The 23,108-nt window shown below is 32.2% G+C and overlaps 1 protein-coding gene across 1 annotated transcript; it reads right to left on the bottom strand.

The window, feature by feature from the left end:
• Positions 1–1,406: 1,406 nt before the first annotated feature.
• LOC127705562 (toll-like receptor 4) lies at positions 1,407–8,766 on the bottom strand. The gene is made up of 2 exons (XM_052209888.1): positions 8,636–8,766; positions 1,407–2,736 (listed from the first exon to the last, which is right to left on the bottom strand). Exons 1-2 carry the CDS (start codon positions 8,764–8,766, stop codon positions 1,464–1,466), a joined length of 1,404 nt encoding a protein of 467 aa, XP_052065848.1. The 3' UTR covers positions 1,407–1,463.
• Between the last annotated feature and the right edge of the window lie 14,342 nt (positions 8,767–23,108).

The raw sequence follows: 23,108 nt of genomic DNA on the forward strand, positions 1-23,108 counted from the left end.
ACAAGTAAAATTAAAATAACTATTTGCATTTGTATCTTTTTCAAACATCAATGGATCAAGACAAAAAACTAAACAACCAACTAGGCCGTTGGTTTTCTCAATCGAAATATGTCATATTTTTCATGTCGGGGCCTTTTATAGCCGACTATACGGTATGGGTGTTTCTCATTGTTGCCTATAATGACTTACATCCACTTTATTTTAACTTTGGCGGATAGTTATCTCATTGGCATCATACCACATCTTCTTATTTTTAAATTGACCAATATCAAAAACAATCTATATATGTTTAAATATGAGAATGCTGAAATTAGAATCACGAACTGTTGACAATTGAATTAAAAATATCTTTAAACTGCTCTTCCTAAACAAAAACTCGCCATTTCACGAATTACTTCTTTTCAGAATTCAAACTTTCTTATTGCTTTGTCTCGGTTAATTTTCGACTAACTGTCTAAAAATATATGCATAAAATTCCATACTATATAAATTAACGATGATAAGCAATTGACTATTTCGTCACTTAATTCTATTATGTCATGATAAAACCGGTTGAGCGTATCTTAAAGAGAAAATATTTCAATATGTTGCTTTGGCTTAGATAAATCATAAGGCAGGTTCTTAAAAGTAAGTCGACCGGAATAGTCGATGATAATTTCAAATGCAAATGGAAAATGAGAGTTTGTGAATAGGCTAGCAAAGTGATTTGCAACACCATAATTAAAAGACCATTCAAATAGAGTTATATAGGCTTCTTAAACATGCATTGAGTTTGGCATATCTCTTTACATTAGTTGTTAGAATTTATGTCCATATCCCGACCGGACAGTGATGTTCATTTATACAAATCAACCACACCTAAAATGAACTTAACTTCTTATTAATATTAACGATCATTAATACAATACCAATGAAAGTTAAATTATATTCAGACATTAGTAGATTATACTCTGAGTAACTAGTTACTACGTTGAATATTTGACTATTTTATAGCATCCGTGATTATTCTTATTACATAAAAGATGCTCCACGTGATATAAAAATCAGCAGAAGATCTGCCTAAAAGTTTTGAACAAATAAAGATCCTAACATCTAATCAACAGCATTAATGATGAAAAACACACTCTTTTTATCTCGTATTCAGATTTAAGCTCTAGGTGGTATTCTAAGGCACATCGTAGTTCTATAACATTTTATACATTATAACGACATGCACAATGTGGCGAAGTCTGTAAATATGTGGTTTACATGCTTGAAAATTACATCATCAATTCTTGTTTGCTAAGGCGATAACAACTGTTCTAAATGAGTAGAAGTTATAATCTAACATGTCTAATGTACATATCGTCTAGACAAAAAATCTAAATAAAAACAAAATATAAAGCCAAATGCACGTCGAAAGTATTTCTTTATAATCATTTGATAATTCTAAAAAATATAGCGTCAAATTGAGATAAGATTCATCAGTAGGATTTAATTGCCCTTTTAAGCTGTTCCCAAAAGACAACATCGCCGTACTCATCATTTGGATACTCAATATATGATTGACAATGCACCAGTTCGATTATTTGCAGTGGAAGATTGCAAGCAGAAATTTGGTCGTAAAATACTAGAAAAAGGATGTTCTCACAATTGCTCTCATATATACTCTCCATTCTAGCCATATTATATTCGAACATACACCAGTACGAAGCTAAATAATTTGAAGACATTATGACAGTTGTTTTTCGGCTGTTATGAATTGCGGATGTAATATTAGTGGCAATGTCATTTCCGGGTAGGAAATTCCGCTTGTGCAAGCACAACTGAATTCCACCATATCTCTCTAATTCACGAAGAAGTGTATTGTGGACAAATGCTTGATCTTCATTGGCATATGATACGAAAGCATCATACATATATAGTCTTTCATCTGTATTGGCTGATTTATATTCGCTTTGGTGCAATTTGATATTGACCATGTAGTATAAATAGCGGAGTTTCCACCTGTATCTGTAGCTTATACCACCACAAAGAATAAAAGCAAAAATTAATATTCCTGTTGTAATTCCAATTATTATACCTTCATACGACATACATTCCTTAAGTATGGTTTCGTAAAGTTCTTTTGGGTTTCGAAAAAGAATGATGGTATTTTGAGAAGTTTTACATTCGTATTCCTCCCGACGATGAAGATTAGTAGGTGTGTTAACTATCCATTTGACGAAAGACAGAGATTCACAATTACATACAAGATTATTTCCACCAAGATCAATAGTGAGATTTTTTTTCATTTTGGCAATCGAATCCAACTCGGTCATTGCATATTCACCCAGCATAGATATTCTATTATTCCTTAAATTCAAAAACATGAGATTTTTCATATGTGAAAGTTTATAGTTGATATCCCAAATCATATTTTCACTGAGGTCTAATCTTTTTAAATTGTATTGCTTTTTAAATAACAGATTTGGTATATTCGTTATTTTATTTTTAGAAAGATTAATGTACACGACGTTATACAGGTTTTGAAATATTTCTCCCTGGACATCTGTTGGTAAAACGAGTCCTAAAAGATTGTTTTGCAGCAGTAAGTACTTTAAACTGACGAAATCTGGACTGAAAAATTTCTTTGAAATATTAGAACAAAAGTTTGTCGATAAGTCTACAACTGTCAGTTTTTTTACATTCGTTATTGGGCCTGTCCATGTGTGCAAGACATTGTCACTCAGACTTACATATTTTAACTCATTTGTACTGAAACGTAAGATAGGTATTTCATATTTCAGGTAGGTTGACCTAATAAAGACTTTTATCAGTTTTCTTGGCACAGGAAAAACAAACTTTGTCCACATTTCAAAAATTGGAAGTTCATTAAAAAACCAGTTGTTTATGGAATTAATTGTAACAGTCTCTTCTCTAAGAGGACATTCCTCTACGTAGGAAGACAAAACATTATAAGGAGAAACATTATCAGAAATGTCTAGTGATGTAATTGGCAGTTCCTTTAGATCAAGCACATATTTGCCTAAAGAAAAAATGTTGTCGCTTACATTTGCACTTTTTAAAGACTCAGGCAAATATTGTACCGTACCGGATTCTATTGTCTGAATACGGTTTCCAGCGGCTTCGAATTTAATAAGTGATGTATTTTTTAGGTTCCAAATGTGAGAAGTTTTCAGTTGGGTAGGCATTCCGAAAATACTATGAATGTTGTTTACTTTCAGGATTTTAACTGCCGAATGTTGCAAATCAGTGGTAATATTTTCAAGCGTTTCGAATCTTAAACATGTATTAAAAGACACATCAAGTTGGAATATATTTCTTAATATCTCAAACGTTCCTTTGAAAATATGTTGTATTTTGCATTTGGATAAGTTTAAATGAGTTATTTGAGGCAAGGACAAGAATGTCTTCTTTGTTAGTATATGTATTATGCAATTACCGGTAAAACCAGACATATCTATAATTGTAAGGTTTTTTAAATATACAAATTTTTCATCGAGAATTGCGATTTTGTCTGCAACATAATCTATTGACAGCGATTCTAGTGACCGTAATTTCCATAAACCTGGCACAAATGATGTGTTGACATTTCTTTTTAAATTCAAGCTTTTCAAGTTCTCCAAGAAATGAAATGCTGAATATTCAAACGACCTGTTTTCATATTTCAAATCATTGTTGCTGAGGTTCAAGGAGAGTAAATTTTGGAGTCCTTTGAAAGATGTTTTTCTTATTTGACTTATTCTATTAAAAGACAAATCCAAAGACTTCAGTAAAAAATTGCCTTCGAAAATCCCATCTTCTATTGTGCTGATATTATTATTTTGGAGATGTAGGTCTTGAAGATTGTTTGGTGACCTAGGTATACGGAGTAGCTCTTTTTCTGAACAATCCGCTATAAGATGTTCTGAACCAGGAGCGTTTTTGCACAGACAAGTACTAGCGAACTGACATGCTTTCCATTCGTTCATATCATGGACTATTGCAAATTTGCAACTTATTAGTAATACAAAAGCAGCAACCGGAATGTAAGAAAGGTTGATGTTCCCTGCAGAGAAAATAAGCACTAAATAAATTTCAGACTGCATGAGAAAGATGCACTGTTAAAACAAAATAAATGCAGTTGCGTTATGATGGGAAATAAGCTGGATTATAATTCACTGAAAATTGAAAGTTGTCGAACTCTGTGAACTGATGAAAGTTGCTGTCAATCGTAAATGTATCACTACAAACCAGTAAAAGTCTGAAATGGCCTATATCTTTACTCCACTGTACTGATTTGTACTCGACCAGTCTGAATTGTTCTGAATTTTACTCGATATAACTCGACCCAATCGTAACCGCACTCGACAGTCCTGATTTGTACTTGACCCTTATCTTTGCCATTGAAAAAAGTCTGTGCTATAAGTCGACTAATCTGAAACAGTCTTAACCCATTCTAGATTTGTACAAATAACCTCTACTTTTTTAAATTTTAACTATGTATGTAACTATCTATTGTCTATCTGACAAGACAACAGCAACAATAAAGAAAAGACATATTTACAGATTTTTACATCCTTGCATGATTATCAAATTTATCAAATCAAGATAGTCAAATGATCTAATTTTAAAGTTTGAGTCCTGGTACAATTAAAAAACATTTCCTTTAACCTGAAAACCCCACCTGTACTGAGGGTAAATAAACCTTATCAAGGTGCTTCTTGGTTGCCATTTGTTTTTTTTTAACAAAACTTAATTCATCTTTAAAAAAACTACATAGGTTTCATGGTTACATACAATAGTTGTATAACTATTTTTTTAACTGATATAACAACAGTCAACAAAATCACTGAAATTGTTAAACCTTATATCAAAAAATACATTTATTCTAAATATAATTTGGCCATATATATATATATATATATATATATATATATATATATATATATATATATAAGTCTAGAGATTTGCACAACGATACTAATATAAGATGGTATTATACTAAGATGTTGTTATATATATATTTATATAATATATATCTAAAAGGGATAACAAAAATAAGAAAAGTTTAAATCACGAAAATTGTTCTTCTGATTAGAGGTAATCTATAAAGTAATGCCTTCTGCTTGGGGTACACTTATTAAAAAGAGCACACCTGGTCAGAGAGTAACAAATTTTAAATAACATCCTTTGAAAATTAAACAACATCCTGTAAACTTAAATCACAAGGCCTTTTGAATTCGCTAGAAAAATAATACACGAGTTTAGAGAACAATAGGGTTTTCTACACACCTGTACTGACACACAAAACATGACTGAGGTAATTAAACCTTATTTAAGTGCTTCTTGTATGCGATGTCTTTAATTTTGACAAAAATTGAATAACCAACCTTTATTTTTATTGCAACTTTAGAACACAATTCCTTTTTTGAAAAGGTTATCAAGTATTGCTATGGAAGTTCTATAATATCATGTTCTTGGTTTGACAAAACACAGGTGTCAGCTTTAAACTTCATTAAGTTGTTTTATGTAAATATAAAAAAAATGTGCAGTGCGTTATTAACTAAACTTTACTGACACCATAAATGTATACCAGGCTAAGGTTAGTGTTGAAAATTTTCCCGTTACCATATAATATATCTGAAACATTTAAAACATTTTGAATTCCATTTAAGATATTTGAATAATGGTCGAAAGTTCTAGTATTTTCAATATAGTCTTACATAATGTAATGCGAACATGATCATGTATATTAAAATTCGTTTAACCTAAAACTTAATTTATTACATGATATTTTTTTTCCGACCAGAAATCACTTCCTTTGATCATCTTGTTTTATTTTTATTTCAAAGGTGATATACATTGTATTATATATATATATATAAGTGTTGATGATTATGAAATGTTGATTGTGAAATTTTGATTTCAATTCTATATTAAATACATTTAGGATTTCAAATTGTTGTTCACATTTCTAGCCAAGGGAAATATCTGTTGTTAAAAATTGTTCCTAAATTGATGAAATACAATAGATACATTGTACATACAGAAATAGGTCTAGGTTAGTTAAGACTTGATCGAGTATGGTTCAGGCTAGGTCGAGTATGGTTCAGACTAGGTCGGGAATGGTAAAGACTTGGTGGAGTATTGTTCAGACACTTATAAAATGTTTGAGTACTAGTCGAGTAAAGGTCGAATACAAATTCAGACTGTTAAGTATGGTTCAGACTACAGTCGAGTAATATCAAGTAAATTTCAGACCACTTCAGACTGGTCGTTTAAAAATCAGTACAGTCGAGTACAAATATAGGCCATTTCAGACTTTTACTGGTTTGAAGTGTATCAAACGAAGAAAAGAAAATTTAATTATAGTTTTAAAATACCCATCAATTATATCAGGCTTATATTTTGTTACGCAAGACGTGCTTTTCGTCTATGTAAGACACATTGGTGGTGCAGGAATCATTAGTTGAAAGGCAAAATTCAATACAAAGTTGAGAACCAATAGAAATCGAAACTTTGAAAAGTTGTGCCAAATAGGACTAAGGAAATATATGACAAGGGTTAGAAAAATCCTAAAATTTCGACGAATTCAACATTTTATACAGTCACACTATGTTTACAAAAAAACAAGAACTGGACGGATAATACTCTCGGGGACGAAACGTCCACCAGCAATGACATCGACCAAGTCAGGAATCTGAGAAGTGTTTTTTAAATAGGTCCTAGTATTTTTTCTGTAGGAATTTGGTGTTGATAACAGATCTTCAATATGCTATGTTCAATTTATTCACACTTTGTCTAGACTCTGTGCAATTTAGAGCGTCACAAACTGTGTAGTCACTTGTCTGTGATTTAGTAACCTCTGAGATGTCATTTGTCTAAAGATTGCTGTCTCAAGAACATATTTCCTTTGTATCAATTTAACTACAAATATAGAAGTTGGCATGACGCCTTTAATCGTAGTTGTCAATATCTAATCACTGGGGTTAGACAGTTGTGAACGAATCAATCAAAGACAACTAAAATGTCAAAATCCAATTTCTATTTGGACAAAACAAATATTATTTTGAAACGACAGTCATTGACAAAGTTTCAGACGTTTCTTTCGTGCTGTGTGGAAGGATAAAATTGTATCGATCTCAATTGACATGTAAAAATCACTCCAGAAATGAAAGGGACGAAAATTTGAATAAGGTTGCAGTATTGAATACAAGCATTAGTTTAATTAAAATTTTTCATACAAAATAGGTTAATTCTTTCTAAACATGTAATGATTTTTTGAATAAAAGAAAATATATACTTACACATCTTACTAACAAACTAAGAAGAAAGAAATAAGACGCACAATTCTATTGCTATTATAAAGTTACCGAACCCAGAAGAAGATGTCAAGAATTCAAGGTCAGGAAGTTATTACAGTTTAAAATTCAAAACACGGAGGAAGGAAGTCTTCACATATCTAAGTAGCGTTAGCTAGAACGATTTGAGATAACTTCATTTTATTTACATAAAAGTAATAAATAATTAATTATCGTTTCTCTTGTTCTAAACAGAGCAGTTGATTTTGATTGAATAGGAATAGTGTCATCATCTCAAATTTTTCAATTGTAGTAACACTTTCAGAACATGTTTTATAGTTACGGATTAGGAATGAAATCTTAATTGTGTATATTTTTTTGTCAGCAAATTGACAATAGTTCCAAATGGTAAAGTTGAAATCACCCCTTCGTAAATTTTACGGACGCCATCACGAGTTGGTTGACCGTTATGGAATAACCGTTTCACAGATGAGATCGGATATGTTCCTTATGTCGTAACTACAATGCCCTTCCCTTTTCCCGAATGTGACCTAGCGAATTAGACTATTTACCAAATTTGTATTAATATAAGCAACACGACGGGTGCCACATGTGGAGCAGGATCTGCTTACCCTTCTGGAGCACCTGAGATCACCCTCAGTTTTGGTGGGGTTCGTGTTGCTAAGTCTTTAGTTTTCTATGTTGTGTCATCTGTACAATTATTTGTCTGTTTGTCTTTTCATTTTTGGCCATGGCGTTGTCAGTTTGTTTTTGATCTATGAGTTTGACTGTCCCTCTGATATCTTTCGTCCCTCTTTTATAACTGCTTTGTATGGCAATATGAATCGTTGTACTACTAGTATCCTGTCCCAATCGAGTTGAATTGCCAAAACCTGATCGTTTTGCTCATATTTGATAACACTTCTTTGTAAATATGAAATGTACAAACTTAGTAGTCAATCGTCTTTATTTCATTGAAGACAGCATGTTGACTAGATGTATTCTGTCGTTCGGTTGCTGCATCAGGTACGCATGATATATGTAACATTTTAATCATATTTATAGAAATCAACATGCCACCTCTAGTCTTAAACAGTTGGGATTTTTTTACAAAATCAAGGAAAAATACGTCGCAAACATCAAGTACCTAGTGATGAAAAAAAAAACATTTATAAACAACTAATGTCACTGACAAGCATAATTTTTTTTAAAAGAAGTAAATCGGATGCATCATGAACTATGCACATTTCGAAAATTCATTTCTGGTTAGGTTAACTTTACAACAGTTGTATACTACCTATCCTGTTGTATGGTTCTGAATGTTGGCGAATGACAGAGGCAGACCAACAGAAGCTCTCTACATTCCATACCAAGAATCTGAGGAGAATCCTGAGGATATTTTGGCCACAAAAAGATCACCAACCAGGACCTCCTCAATACATGCAAACAGGAAGAGATCAACATACTCATTAGCAGGAGAAGATGGAGATGGATTGGCCATGTTCTACGTAAGAAGAACTAACAAAAGCAGCAATATTCTGGACCCCAGAAGGAAAGAGACGAAGAGGACGACCTAAGATAACATGGTGGCGCACAGTTGAGTCTAAGATGGCATATTTCCAACATACTTGGGGGAGCTTGAAGAAGATGGCACAAAACAGACAGATGTGGAGAAACTTCGTTGCTGCCCCACACGCCAATAGGCGTAATGGGCAGTAAGTAAGTAAGTAAGTAATGTAACTTTGTACTTGCTGCTTGAACAAAACATAAGAAATCAGAAAGAATCAAAAGAGAGCTAGGTAGTTGTTGGTAGCTGGACTGTTCATGTTTTATTACTGTGTGTTTTACTTTTATAACATTTGGTCTTGTCAGGTAAAGGGAGCGTGAATATAGACTTGTTTATAGACTGGTTCTCTGTCCTTTATCTATTTGGCTCTGACAGATATAAGACAACAAAGGTATATGTTGCAAGGGAGAGGACCAGCCTAACTTGTTTAGAAATACAACGTTGTTTTGAAACCGTACTGATAAGTCTGGCCATTTAGAGCATGTCTTGTTTTTTCTCAGAGCGGATTGTTGGTGATTGGTTTATCTGTTTTAATTGTTTAGACAGTTGTGAAATTTATTGTTCACGAAAGTACTTAAAAGGTTGACCAACAGGAGAAGGGGCAATAAGGCCCTCATTTGAACCAAATATTACTGCAAATCAAAAAGTTCTAATACATATTCTTAAATTTGTCCAAATTACACTAAGGTATAAAGGTATTCTGAAATAAAAACAAATTTCACATTAAACGAGTTACAAACATTGACGAAATTTGTATATTATGTAAATATTTTGTATTTTTCTTGTTTTACGCCCACTTTTAAGTATATCTTAGATTTGAATGATATATGTGCGCACCCAAGAAACAACTTTGTATTTGGTAGAATAATGTTGATAGTTGTTACAAAGTGTCAATTAACTTTGATGTTGACCCGATTGCTTACGGTGTATTAAAAAAAAAATCAATTCTGCAGTTTTCATGAAAACTGTGCATATTGTGACGTAATTGTGACGTCAATACATCAAACATCTTATGTAATTGATTTATATTTCTTGATTTTATGCATTTACAAACATTATGTGCATATTTGTAATAGTTCTCAAAAACTAAATTTTATTTGGCCAAAACCGACCTTTGAATACCCTATGGTGTGAAAAAATATAAACATGATAAATGAAATTGAAATTCTAAATTAGAAAAGAAGTTTTAAGTAACAAAATTTTACTAGGACCATTCTATTTTACATTGTTTTGACATGATCGTCATGTTAAAGTATGCTATTGATTTTGATTACAGCTGAAAAGGCGTAAAGAATGGGTCCGTTAGGTCGACAACCCAGTAGTCCAACAGTTCTTTGTTTCATTGGTTTAACAAATCAATCTGTAAATGCCTGTCCAAAGTCAAGAGCCTGTAATTCGGTGATTGTGGATGGTTGTTGTCTGTCATATATGTTTTCCGTTTATTAATTCAGCATTCACAGATCAGGCCGTTGGTTTACTTGTTTGAATTGTTTAACAATTATATTTTATGACGGAACCTTTTAAAGTGAACCGTATGGTATTGATTTTGTTTATTTTTAAAGGCCAGACGGTAATGTACAGATGCTTACACCTACGTCCTTTCCGACGTAAGAGGATATTGCAAAACCAAAAAAAAAATTATACGATGAAATTGGGGTATGTAAAAGAACAGTAATGCAGGATGTTCCTTCAAAAAGTATCACTGTACCAACAAAGTGTCATGCCATGGTCCTTTTGCGCAATAAACAAAAAATGTTTCCACACTGAAGGATGTTGACAAAACGTAAATGATGACCCTATTATTAATATAGGTTATATGTATTGTTTTGTGGACTTTCTAGTCTTTTGTAGTATTTTGGAGGGGGTGTTGCCAGTTGTTTTTTACTTATAAGTTTTGAGTGTTTCCTTAGTAATTTTTGCTTTTTTTTAGCAATCAACAGTTTGCATCGATTCTTCAGACACAAGGGAAAATTCAAAAACTACTAATCGATACATATGTAATCCTCAGTGTTATTTATTTTATTCAAAAATATATATTGTGCTCATTATGTAAAACAATTTAATTGGTGATGTCTATGGATAAAATACGACGGTTTCTGTCACATTATATTGTCGTATTATATCTTTCCAATGTTTCTGTCTTTAAGTTGATTACGCCATAAGATCCCGTTCAATCTAAATTAAACAAAGGCAACAGTAGTTTACCGCTGCTCGAAATTCATAAATCGATTGAGAAAAAAACAAATCCGGGCCACAAACCAAAACTGAGGGAAACACACCAAACACAAGAGGAGAACCACGACAAAAACATCAATGCAAATAAAACCAGTTAGCGTTAACGTTACCTTTTATCCCAACGATCTCAATTGGTTTAATCTGAACCACTGAGTTCACACTTCAAGTAAACATGCAATTAATCTGGCCTTATTACACGTGAAACTGTAAACAATTTGGATATAAATAGAAATATTTAACCAAATCAATGTGTTGATACTCACACTTGCAAAAAAAAAAAGACGAAGTTATTGTTTCCCTTGAATTACAAGTTCAAATGTTGATATCGCTGTTTTTACATCAGGTACAGTGTTCGTTAATTTTTAATAAAAAAACTTTCGAAAAGATGTTACAACATCGCGAGATGCTGCGGTTCCTGAAAATACAAAAAAAAAAAAAAAAAAGAAAAGAACACACAGATTTCAAAAATTTATGCTACGGTGAAGGCAACTATTTTTCCGTTGTTTTAGTTTGCATGAAAGGTAAATGTATCAACCCTATTGTGTTGGTCGATCATTTTGAAATAAATTGCACGTGTAGTTTTGCCTCCATAGATGCGCACAGATTATGTTCGATTCAATCGTACTAGTTTAGATCGATCCCTAAGTTCACATTCCAAGTTAGATCGGTTGATATTAGATCGATTCAAACTAAACTGAGGACTTCTTTAGGTGTTTTAGTTTATACTGATTCAAGATCGATTCAAAGCGTTCACATTGGACTTAAATCGATCTAAATGTCAAAAGGTAAACGGGGTCTAAGTTTCCTACTTCGACGTCTCGGATTCAGGAACATGTCATTTTTCACAAAACTAACTTGTCTTGTCTCATTAGATTTGATATTGTAACGCTGTGTATCATTTTATTTACTTTACAGTTTTCCCTCTACTTTTCTTGTACTATTGTGTTCCTTTTTTGGTCGTATGAATCTTAGCCATGTTAACGTTGCTCGGTAAACGTGCATCCAACTTTCAGGCTTTTTAGATTCATGCGTTACTTTGCGGGTGGTTGCTGATGCATGATGTTTTCATAGTGTTGGTTTTTTTTTATACCCCTTGTATCTATGTTTTACCTAATTTGTACTATGTACTCATTTTTGCACCTTTTGTTTGCGTTATACCATCTTTTCCGCAAGTTTATTGTTTTCTGTTTGGTATTAAATTAATAATTAAGATTCATTTTGTTACATCTGGTGATCCGTGTATTTGGCAATCGCCAATTGCAGTCAGCAGGGTTTAAGAACATCCGTTGTTTGACCTGCTAGTCAAATGCGTTTTATTAAAATATAAGTTTTCACTTTTTTTGGTCTTTTGGAAAATGTTGTTTGTGCTGTATTTAGACCCCTCTACCAAGAAATTTGTTTTGAATGCACACGTATAAAAATTGCGGTTTGTATCCAACGCAATCATAGGTTTGAACGTTGTCTTCAATTTAGACTTGTATATAGATCTTTGTTTAATAACGTTACGCTTAACTTAGTAAAGGAAGAAAGATAAGAAGTTAGCAATATCCTTTAACTTTACGTTCCGCTATATAGATGATGTTCTCTCACTAAATAATACGAAATTTGGTGACTATGTTGAACGAATCTATCCCATCGAACTAGAGATAAAGGATACTACAGATACAGTTAAGTCTGCCTCATATCTTGACTTACAACTAGAAATTGACAATGAGGGTCGGTTGAAAACAACACTTTACGACAAAAGAGATGATTTCAGCTTCCCAATTGTGAACTCCATTTCTATGTAGCAACATTCCAGCAGCGCCTGCATACAGAGTATATATCTCCCAATTGATATGATATTCCAGGGCTTGTATTTCCTATCATGATTTCCTTGATAGAGGATTGCTGCTCACGAAGAAGCTATTAAACGAAGAGTTCCAAATGGTGAAGTTGAAATCATCCCTTGGTAAATATTACGGACGCCATCACGAGTTGGTTGACCGTTATGGAATAACCGTTTCACAGATGGTATCGGATATGTTCCTTATGTCGTAACTACAATACTGTTCCCTTTTCAGGAATGTGACCTACCGATTTAGACTATTTACCGCATTTGTAATAACATAAGCAACACGACGGGTGCCACATGTGGAGCAGGATCTGCTTACCCTTCTGGAGCACCCGAGATCACCCGCAGTTTTTGGTGGGGTTCGTGTTGTTTAGTCTTTAGTTTTCTATGTTGTGTCATCCGTACTATTATTTGTCTATTTGTCTTTTTATTTTTGGCCATGGCGTTGTCAGTTTGTTTTCGATCTATGAGTTTGATTGTCCCTCTGTTATCTTTCGTCCCCCTTTTAGTACTAATAAATTCATAGTAAAATAAAAATCTCAAAGCATGAACTACAAATCACATCTTCTTCCAGATTGAACCCCCTAGACCCTTCAACTGAGTCCGTGTCTCCTAAAGAAACGATAAAAGTGAGCTAAACAGAGCTGACAGATTTAAACATGACATATGTCTATACTATGGACAGCGATTAACAACTAGAGTTAACACAGATTTTGTTGACCGATTTGTGTTTTATATTTCAATGTTTGCAAATATAGATCCAACCTGTTCATAAGCCCAATGTTATATAATTTATTAAACAGATCATCAACTTACTTATCTTAAATTTTGAATAAAAATTCATTTATAGTCAGTTAGAAGATAACTATTTGGGTGGGTAAACTTTTAAATTATTATACGAAATATAAAAGGAAACATGATCAGTTATTTGAATATGAATTGTATAAAATTACATGAAATCCGTTAAAAAACCCCACCTGTTTTGTATTATAATTTTGAACCGAGAGTCTTGGCACGCTTTTTAAATCAATATATGCTTCACGTGAGCATTACCTGTTAAAGGAGGAAGTTAACAAAAATGTTAATAATTTTCCATTGCGAAATAGTCTTTATAAAATTCATCTGCATAATCCTACTGATCGATTCTGATGATATATAAATTTATCAGCACATAATTGGGGATCAAAAAACGCATGGAGGTCTAGATAGAGTGAACATGGAGGATTCCGGTATCCTTTATTTCTTTTTTCTTTAATAACTTAGCCTTTTTCTCTTTTTCTTATGTGTAGCAGTTAGTCATATTGTCATTCATTTCGAAATGTAAAGGCATTGTCGAATTCTACTTAAAGAAATACCAATCTTCAATTGGTTTAACACGAATAAAGTTCGTATTCTAGATATAATGTTTGTTTAAGTCGTTTTGTTTTGTGTTTTTCTTGTCTTATTCTCGGGGACGGGGATGGGGTTTAATTTGTAAAATTTAAACAGCGTTCATTTTCAAAGTTTTCAAACCAGGTTTAACCCACAATTTTTGAAAAAAATGCCAGTACCATGTATTGAGAAAGACATTTAATTTTCATCTGTTCCGTTCGTTGATATATTTTATAAACCAGTTTTATTCATCCTTTATTTCTTTGCACATTGTCCTCTTTTCTTTGTTTCTTTATCATTTTTTGTTTTATTCTGTATTTCTTTATTCTCTACTAGTTCAACTCCGTCAAGTCCCTAGTGCATATGTATCATGCAAAAATATTTCTACTTTAATAAAACACATAAATGGGGTTGAGTTCTTTGGTTTGAATTAAGTCTTCTTATAAATGGTGATTGGACTACTTATCTTTAAAAAATATATCAACAAACAGAAAAATAAAAATTGTACATTATTTGAAATGTACATTTATTACCAGGTTGACTACAGTTGTGAAATTCCTGATAATTAACACCTCGTGAAAATAGGTTCTTAAATTCTGTGAGTAATTAATTACTCAGGCCTTTGTTTCAGCTTAGCGTTAATTGATCTCAATGCAATTGCTGTATGATATCACAAAAGTGATGATGTTTGTATGATTCATTTAACAAAAAAGGCTATCGAGAAAAAAATGTCAGTTAAAGTAACTTGTGATGGATATAAATGCAAAGACAGGACGTTTTTCCTATGTGCTCAAAGCGAAGGGTCCATTATGATAAAACTAAATTAAAATTCTTTGTTTGTGCGCACTGATATATCTCACGCTCCTTTTTGAGTTCATCGATTACCTCTCTTTTCGGTAAGGTTTTTGACTCTTTAAGTTTATCAATTATACAATAGGACCAGGCACATGTTTGTTTTAAAAAAAGGACAACGGTAGTATACCGCAAATCTCATCAGTCGATTCAGAAGATAAAATTAAAATGTTGAGTCAACCAGTTAATCGAATCTTGTTATATAGATATAAGAAGATGTGGTATGAGAGCCAATGAGACAACCCTACATCACAATTTGTAAAAGTAAACCATTAAAGGTCAAAGTAAGGTCTTCAACACGGCGCCTTGGCTCACACCGAACAGCAAGCTTTAAAGGGCCCCAAAAATGACTAGTGTCAAACCATTCAAACAGGAAAACAAAAGGTCTAATCTATATAAAAAAGAGAAACGAGAAACACTTATGAACTACATCAACAAACGACAACCACTGAACAACAGGTTCCTGACTTAGTACAGGTGCAAACAAATGCAGCAGGTTTAAATAAAGGCAACAGTAGTATACCGCTGTTCGAAACTCATAAATCGATAGAGATAAAAACAAATCCGGGTTACAAACTAAAACTGAGGGAAACGCATCAAATATAAGAGAAGAACAACGACACAACAAAAACACAACATTGAAATGTAACACACACAGAAACGAACTATAATATACCAATGGCCATTTTCCTAAGTTGGTACAGGACATTTCAAGAAAAAAATGGTGGGTTGAACGTTTTAACAGGCGCAAACCTTCACCTTTACCTGAAATAATAGTGTAACATCACAACATACAAAGACACACTATGAAATATCAATTGAAATGTCTTAACTCAATCAAAAGACATATCAACAAAAACATACACTGAAGGAATAAATTCTATGAAACAATGTAAATACAAATTAATAGAAAAGGGGGTGAGATGTAAAGCAATATCAGAAAGACAACCATAACCTTGGACAAAATGCCGTTAAATAAAATAACGTACACAGGTAAATCAAAATAATCTTGTTGTAAGAAGTACATGGAGTACAGAAATAAAAATTTGTTGTTCATAATACGAGAACAGAAGTGAAAATTATCGTCATACTAAATACTTATCGAAGGGGGTATATATAAAAAATATTGAGACGAGATAGAACACAAAATAAGTAAACATTAAATAACAGAAATGCATTACAAATTGTATCAACAGGTCAATTAACACGAAAGTACGATTTGAGAGTTAAATCACAAAAATACTGAACTCCGAGGAAAATTCAAAACGGAAAGTCCCTAATCAAATGGCAAAATCAAATACACAAACACATCAAACGAACGGACAACAACTGTCATATTCCTGACTTAGTACAGGCATTTTCTTATGTAGAAAATGGTGGATTGACCCGGGTTTTATAGCGCTAAACTTCTCTCTTGTATGGCAGTCGCATCAAATTCCTTTATATTGACAAAGATGCGTGATTAAAACAAACAGACATTAAAGGTAAAAATGTCAAAATAGGGGTAAAGAAGTCAACACCGTGTCACAATCTTAATCACAACAAAAACAAACAAATGTTTAACAAAGAAGCACAAAAAAGCATATATCACATTTAACAACCTCGTTCATTGCTTACTAGTACTTATTTTTGTATTTTATTTATGTATGCCAAATCAACCCATAAAGGATCGAGGGACTTTAAGCACTGAGCCGAATCGTAATTTTAACATTAACTCTTGCGTAGAATCGCGTGTTTGACGTAGGTACTCGCATTTACTGAAAGCTAGTTAAAAGCCAAAAACAATTAATAGTAAAAAATCATGCATCAGAGACTAAAATCATCTAAAACACATCCCAGGGATTTAGTATTTTAACGTCATGGACAGTCAAAGGAGACATGACTTGTGCAATGCCAAAATAAAAGTATCGACAGACAGTAGGATAGTTAAGATTTAACCTTTTAATAAATATGTATAATGTTATATATATACAAAGTAATCTATATATAGAAAATGAACGTGGATGTGTATTTATACATCCATAAAAACCATTTGAAAGGAATACAAATTTAGTTATATTTTAATTTGTTGATGACAAATTCGATATTTGTGCCAATGTAAACCATATTCAAAGATCTAATTACAACATTGATAAGATAACCTTTACTAATAAGTTTGTTTAAAGATTCCATGAGTTTACACGGATCACATAGTGATTTCCGCGCTTTAAGTACAATATGACCGTAAAATTTAGGATGTGGAATACCGTTTTTAATAAGTTTTCTACCAGTACAAACAAATTTACTAATCAAATATTTGTATCTATGAAAGAATTTAGTATAGGTTTTAAGTGATTTAGGGTAACGAAATCCCTGACTTAATAATTTACCAGTGATGCATTGATTACGATCGTTAAATTCTATGACATCACTACACACACGGGCATAACGAACGAGTTTGGATATAAATACTCCGTATGACGGAGCCAAAGGAATATCAAGGAAAATTAACAATAGGGAATGAAAAATCGTCTCTTTTGTCGTAATTTTTAGTATGGAGTTTCCCTTTAGAAATTGAAATGTTTTAATCTAGAAAAAGACAACTACTGCTGTTTATGTTAGATTTATTTAAAGCAAGTTCTTTTGGGTAAATTTTGGTAGTATATTTAGAGAACTCTTGATTATTTAACGAAAAAATATTATCAAGATAACGGTAGGTATTGTTGAATGTATCAATCAAATGGTGACCATAATGTCTACAGTATCGATTTCAGCCGTTCTTCCTCATAAATCTGTTGATGCATTATTTGTATCAGACGCTCACCACTGTAAATGAAGAATGTATAGTGCTCAGTCTTTAGTTTCTTCTGTGTTACTTTGTACAACTGTGGATTTTCGTGGATATCAATTTGTTTTTATTATGGAATGATTGTGACTTCGTGGATATTTGATATAAGCCTACATAAAATTTGCACTTTGTTGATCATTCAAATTCAAAGTTAACTTAAATCCAAAAAATCCATGAAAATTGTTATCCAAACAATAATAATGAAACCACAGTTTTCTTTATTTTTTGTCGTTTCTGTCTTTTGCCAAGACTGTGTAAATTTGTTTTCGACTTTCGAACATTCCTTTGGCATCTTTGCCGCTTGTTTGTATTACGTTTAAAAGAGGTCTAAAGGTAAAGAGAGATGAACAGAGAAACTGGTAAGTATTCCACTGAAGGTATTGAAGAAATAAAAAATTGATTTAACTATTTAATATATCTAAAACCGTGAAGCTACCAGAAGCAATGAAGCATTTTGTTAATAACTTCCGGAGCACCTGAGAAAATTGAAACATACCGGAGATATACATTTTACGATATCAACCATTTTTGAGACCACGTATGTCCCTTATTAGGAGATAACTGCATTCTAAGCTTTGACTTCGTAAAACGTAGAATTTACTGTCGCAAATAGAGTTTACCTAGCGACGCGCAGCAGAGCTAATAAACGGATCTTTGCGACAGTAAAATCAGATTTTGTGAAGGTAAAGCCTAAAATGCAATACATGTATCTCCATTCGTATGCCACATTTAAAAATGAATTCGATTTTAGTAAATTTGTTGGCGGCTTTAAAACGCCATAAATGAAAAAGTCCGTAAAACTGTTTTATCGTCTTTGGCATCTAACCAATGTGACGTCATACGTATACTCCCGATGTCAAACATAAACACTAGACGTATCTATACTTTTCGTACGCTTCTGAATGGTTCAAATATTGACAAAAAGAAAATTTTGAGGAACAGTGGTAGAACGTGGATTAGAACCCTCAGACTATTAGTCAACGTCCAATGAAAATTATTGTTTCAAACTAATTGCATTAGAATGTCATGATTTATTTCTGTAACATCGTCAGCACTGCTACTAGAACACCTCCAATTAAGTTTCATCGGCAAACAACCAATTATAGACTGTTTTTCCCAACATCGATGGTATATATCAGGATAAGGGGTCAAATACAGAGGTTAAAGGTACTCACGCAGGAATAAAAGAAACACATTACGCGAAACTTTTATTAACAACTCTTTGTTGTCTGTTTTGGAAAATTTTAGAACCGTGTTTAGTCTGATAAAAACTGAAAATGAATAATCTTGCCCAAAAAGGATGAAAAAATAGTCTGCCCTACAAACTGCAGAAAATAAACGGTACGAATTCGAAAATAAATATTCGCACATATATCTTCATCACTCAATAAGTTAGTCTATTTTCATATGATGAAGACATAATCTTTCAATCAGTTTAATTGAGGTCTGGAGCTGGAATGTCAGTAACTGCTAGTAGTCCTTTGTTTATTTATGTATCATTGTCTTTTTGCTTAGTTTCTTTTGTTACCTATTCTGACATTTGACTCGGACTTCTTTTTAAATGATTTTACTGTACGTATTGCTGTGTGTTTGTTTATTCTACACTGGCAAGAAGTTTAGAGGAGGGTTGAGATCTCACAAAACATGTTTAACCACGCCGCATTTATGCGCCTGTCCCAAGTCAAGATTCTCTGGCCTTTGTTATTCTTGTTTTTTTTTTTTTTAATTTTAGTTCATTTATATGTTTCGGAGTTTAGTGTGACGTCCATTTTCACTGAACTAGTACACACTGAAGTCCGCCTCCGAGTGCGTGATTTTCTCGCTGTGTTGAAGACCAATTGCTGGCCTTCGGCTTTTTCTGCAGTTTAGTCGAGTTGTTGTCTCTTAAACACATTCCTCATTTTCATTCTCAATTTTAGTGTACAGATGGAAAAATATAAATGTGTCCGTTAAATCCTCTTGTATCACCTCCTTTTCCTAGACTAAATGGTCTTCCTTTTAAAAAGGAAACTGACAAATGTGAAGATTCTTCGCCAACAAGAACTCAATATTATTTCTTTCCCAATGAAAACTATAAATGTGCTGATAAAGGGACCATGTTTCCTTACATTTTAATATGTATTTGCTAAAATTTTATACAGTGACTTCACGAACAATGCAACCATAAAATTTTGGGATTGAATTTGTAAATATAAATATAAAACAGAACAACATCAAAATATGAATGTTGTTATTCGGATTGTCGATAATATGAATTAAATGCTGTAATTAGTATTAGTTTACCATGTTAAATATCTTTAATCTATTTTGAACATGCATATCAACGTAAAAACATCTAAATTATCCTACTTCTCTGCCCTAGAAAATCTAAAAGTTCTTTGATATGCTTGCCTCAATTCGAGAACCTCTTTCATGGTTGATTTTGCTTATATTTTTAAATGAAATAATCATATAGTTAATGTTAAAGACATCTCTTTGATAGTTACCTCTACTTAGACTTTGGGCAGTTAAGATTTAGACATGTGATATTCCGATTCGTATTTCGTAAGGCTTACATATATTTTCAGATCATGTCTTTCCTGGTTTTTGCATAATTTTTTTACGATTCTTCCAACCAGCCAAATTGTTAAGTTTGGTTTGAATTGATTAAGTTGTTCTTAACAAGAAGTTGTCCTAATTTATGCCAATCATTTTTGTTGACACATCTACAATGATATATGGTATTTGAAAATAATGAACAAGAATTTATCTTATTTTCAATGGATTTTTTTAAATTCAGTTATTACATAATATGCGAGCAATTTGTTTACAACTGGACATCAATCATCTTTAACTAGTCAAGCCTTTCTTGAGTGAAGATACACCATTCCGTTGAATAAAGGCCACAGAAAAACCCCAAAAATCATACAAATATTGGTTACATCTTATATTACATAAACATACATGATAATGAGATAACTTTACAAATATAGATATTGATGAAATAAGTGGTGCTGAAAAACAAACAATTGATAAATACCGTTCCTATCGTCCTGTTCAACATTTGGAATTTTGGAAAACTAAAATATTTTTCAATGGCAACTTTTCTTGTGATCAGTTTAAAATTAGTAGAAATAAATGCATCGAAATTTTAACTTTTGAGTTTTGTTGTATTTCCATAATAAAATGCAAGCCATTTGAAATAGTTTATACTTAACAACGTATACTTTATTCAAGTTATCTGAAGTGCTAGTCCGCAAAGGGAGGTTCAATAAAATATAACCTTCCTGCTGTTAAATTTTAACTGTGAAACAAGGTGATTGTTGATAATAAAACTTTCGCTTGTCCAGGGAACGCAGTTATTTCGGAGCGATTTTTTTTTTACATGCAATTCTTTTTTTTTAATCACCTACGTTTTCTAAATACTATTTTTGCAGTAGTGTAATACTTTTGAGACAAATCATATCAAAATTATAGAAAACTTCATCTGTTCTAAATTAAAATATGGACAATTCTATGTTATATGTGTCTTGCATTCATTTTGACAGCTTTTAAATATACCAATATTTACCGTTTGCAACTGGAAGAAATTACCTCTTTACTTATAAAATCATGACGTTATTTTTTTTTACAGTGTAACTTCATCCCCCTTCTTTCTGTTTGAGGCATAAAACACTAAGAAAAAAAATATTGTATACATAAGGGTCTATATTTATAGACAACGGATATCAAAAGGAGGATAATTGTGTTCCTAAGCCACTTACACACATTTCGAACATTACTTACGTAATATGAAAGATATTTCCGTGTGTATCACCATATCATATGTGGCAAAAAACGTCACAATATAGAACGGTTTTCAACTGAATCCTCCAATTTATATTATCATTCCCTTTCTAATTTTACATCTAATATGTTTAACATTTTAAGGAAATATTTTATCTTTTTCAAAAATTATTGACATTATTTTCTCATTAATTGAAAAACACAAATTATATATAAAACGTTATTATAATTTCCATGACAGTTGCATAAGATTTTCATTAACGTTAAAAATTGTTCTATTTACCGTCGAATTCTACCAAAAGTTTATCAATAATGGTGTATCAATAACGCTATATCAAATACGATATGTATCAAAATTTTTCCCTTTTTAACGGTATATCAAATACGATATGTATCAAAATTATTCCTTTTTTTAGTCAAAACTATCCTTTCTATTGTTCTCATATTACTCAAAATGTTTTATTCTATACTTTAACAAAACTAAAGGAATAGTTATCAATGGTTATTAGGTAAAATGTATAATAAACAGTTTTGGTAAATGATCATAAAACAAAAAACAAAATACATGAATACATGGTCATTTATACCTTGACACCTTCTACAGATATAGCCATAGCTGCTGATAACTTCTTTTTGACATTTTAACAGGTCATGAAAAGAAAAACATACTTTGCACTGCTAACTTACTTTAGACAAGTGTAACGAATTATGCTGGCTGTCAAAATACAATGGTTAAAAGAAAATAACTAATTAAAATTTTCCACACTGTGTTTTTTCGGTCAAATAAAAAAGTTGTCTTTATAATTTATTACTGTAACTGTTTAGCCTATTTTTGGCATTATCCATTTGATGTGGCTCGGTACTTGTACATCCGGTCATTGTGTTGTCGTGCTATGGTAAATTTTGGTATTATTGTCTTTCGTTTTTGCTAATGAGCTTTGTCTATATGCCTTTTTGTTTGTCTTTGTTGACATATTTGCTTGCTTTTGTAGTGATTAAGATTATAACACAATGTTGACTGCTGACTATGATGTCTATTTGTTTTGTTCACACATCGTTGTCAATAAAATGGACTTTTTTGCGACTGTCATACAAGTGAGAGGGTTAGCTAGCTATAAATCAGGTTTAATCCACCGTTTTCTAAATAAGAAAATGCCTGTACCAAGTCAGGAATATGACAGTTGTTATCCATTCGTTTGATGTGTTTGAGCTTTTGATTTTGCCATTTGCTTAGGGTCTTTCCGTTTAGAATTTTCCTCGGAGTTCGGTATTTTTGTTATTTTACGTTTTCCGACGGACAATCTTAAAAAGGGATAATTTTGATACAGAACGATTGAACGAAACCGGTACAGCAATGCGATATTTTGGAACAAATGTATATTCACATTTTAT

This window comes from Mytilus californianus, unplaced genomic scaffold (assembly GCF_021869535.1).
Source record: "Mytilus californianus isolate M0D057914Y unplaced genomic scaffold, xbMytCali1.0.p SCAF_6, whole genome shotgun sequence".
Taxonomy (NCBI): Eukaryota; Metazoa; Mollusca; class Bivalvia; order Mytilida; family Mytilidae; genus Mytilus; species Mytilus californianus.

Coding starts and splice junctions, on each gene's coding strand:
- LOC127705562 (XM_052209888.1), bottom strand. CDS start 8,766: ATGGCCAATCCATCTCCATCTTCTCCTGCTAATGAGTATGTTGATCTC. Junction 2,737..8,635: donor GGATTCTCCTCAGATTCTTG/GTATGGAATGTA, acceptor CTTACGTTTCAG/TACAAATGAGTTAAAATATG.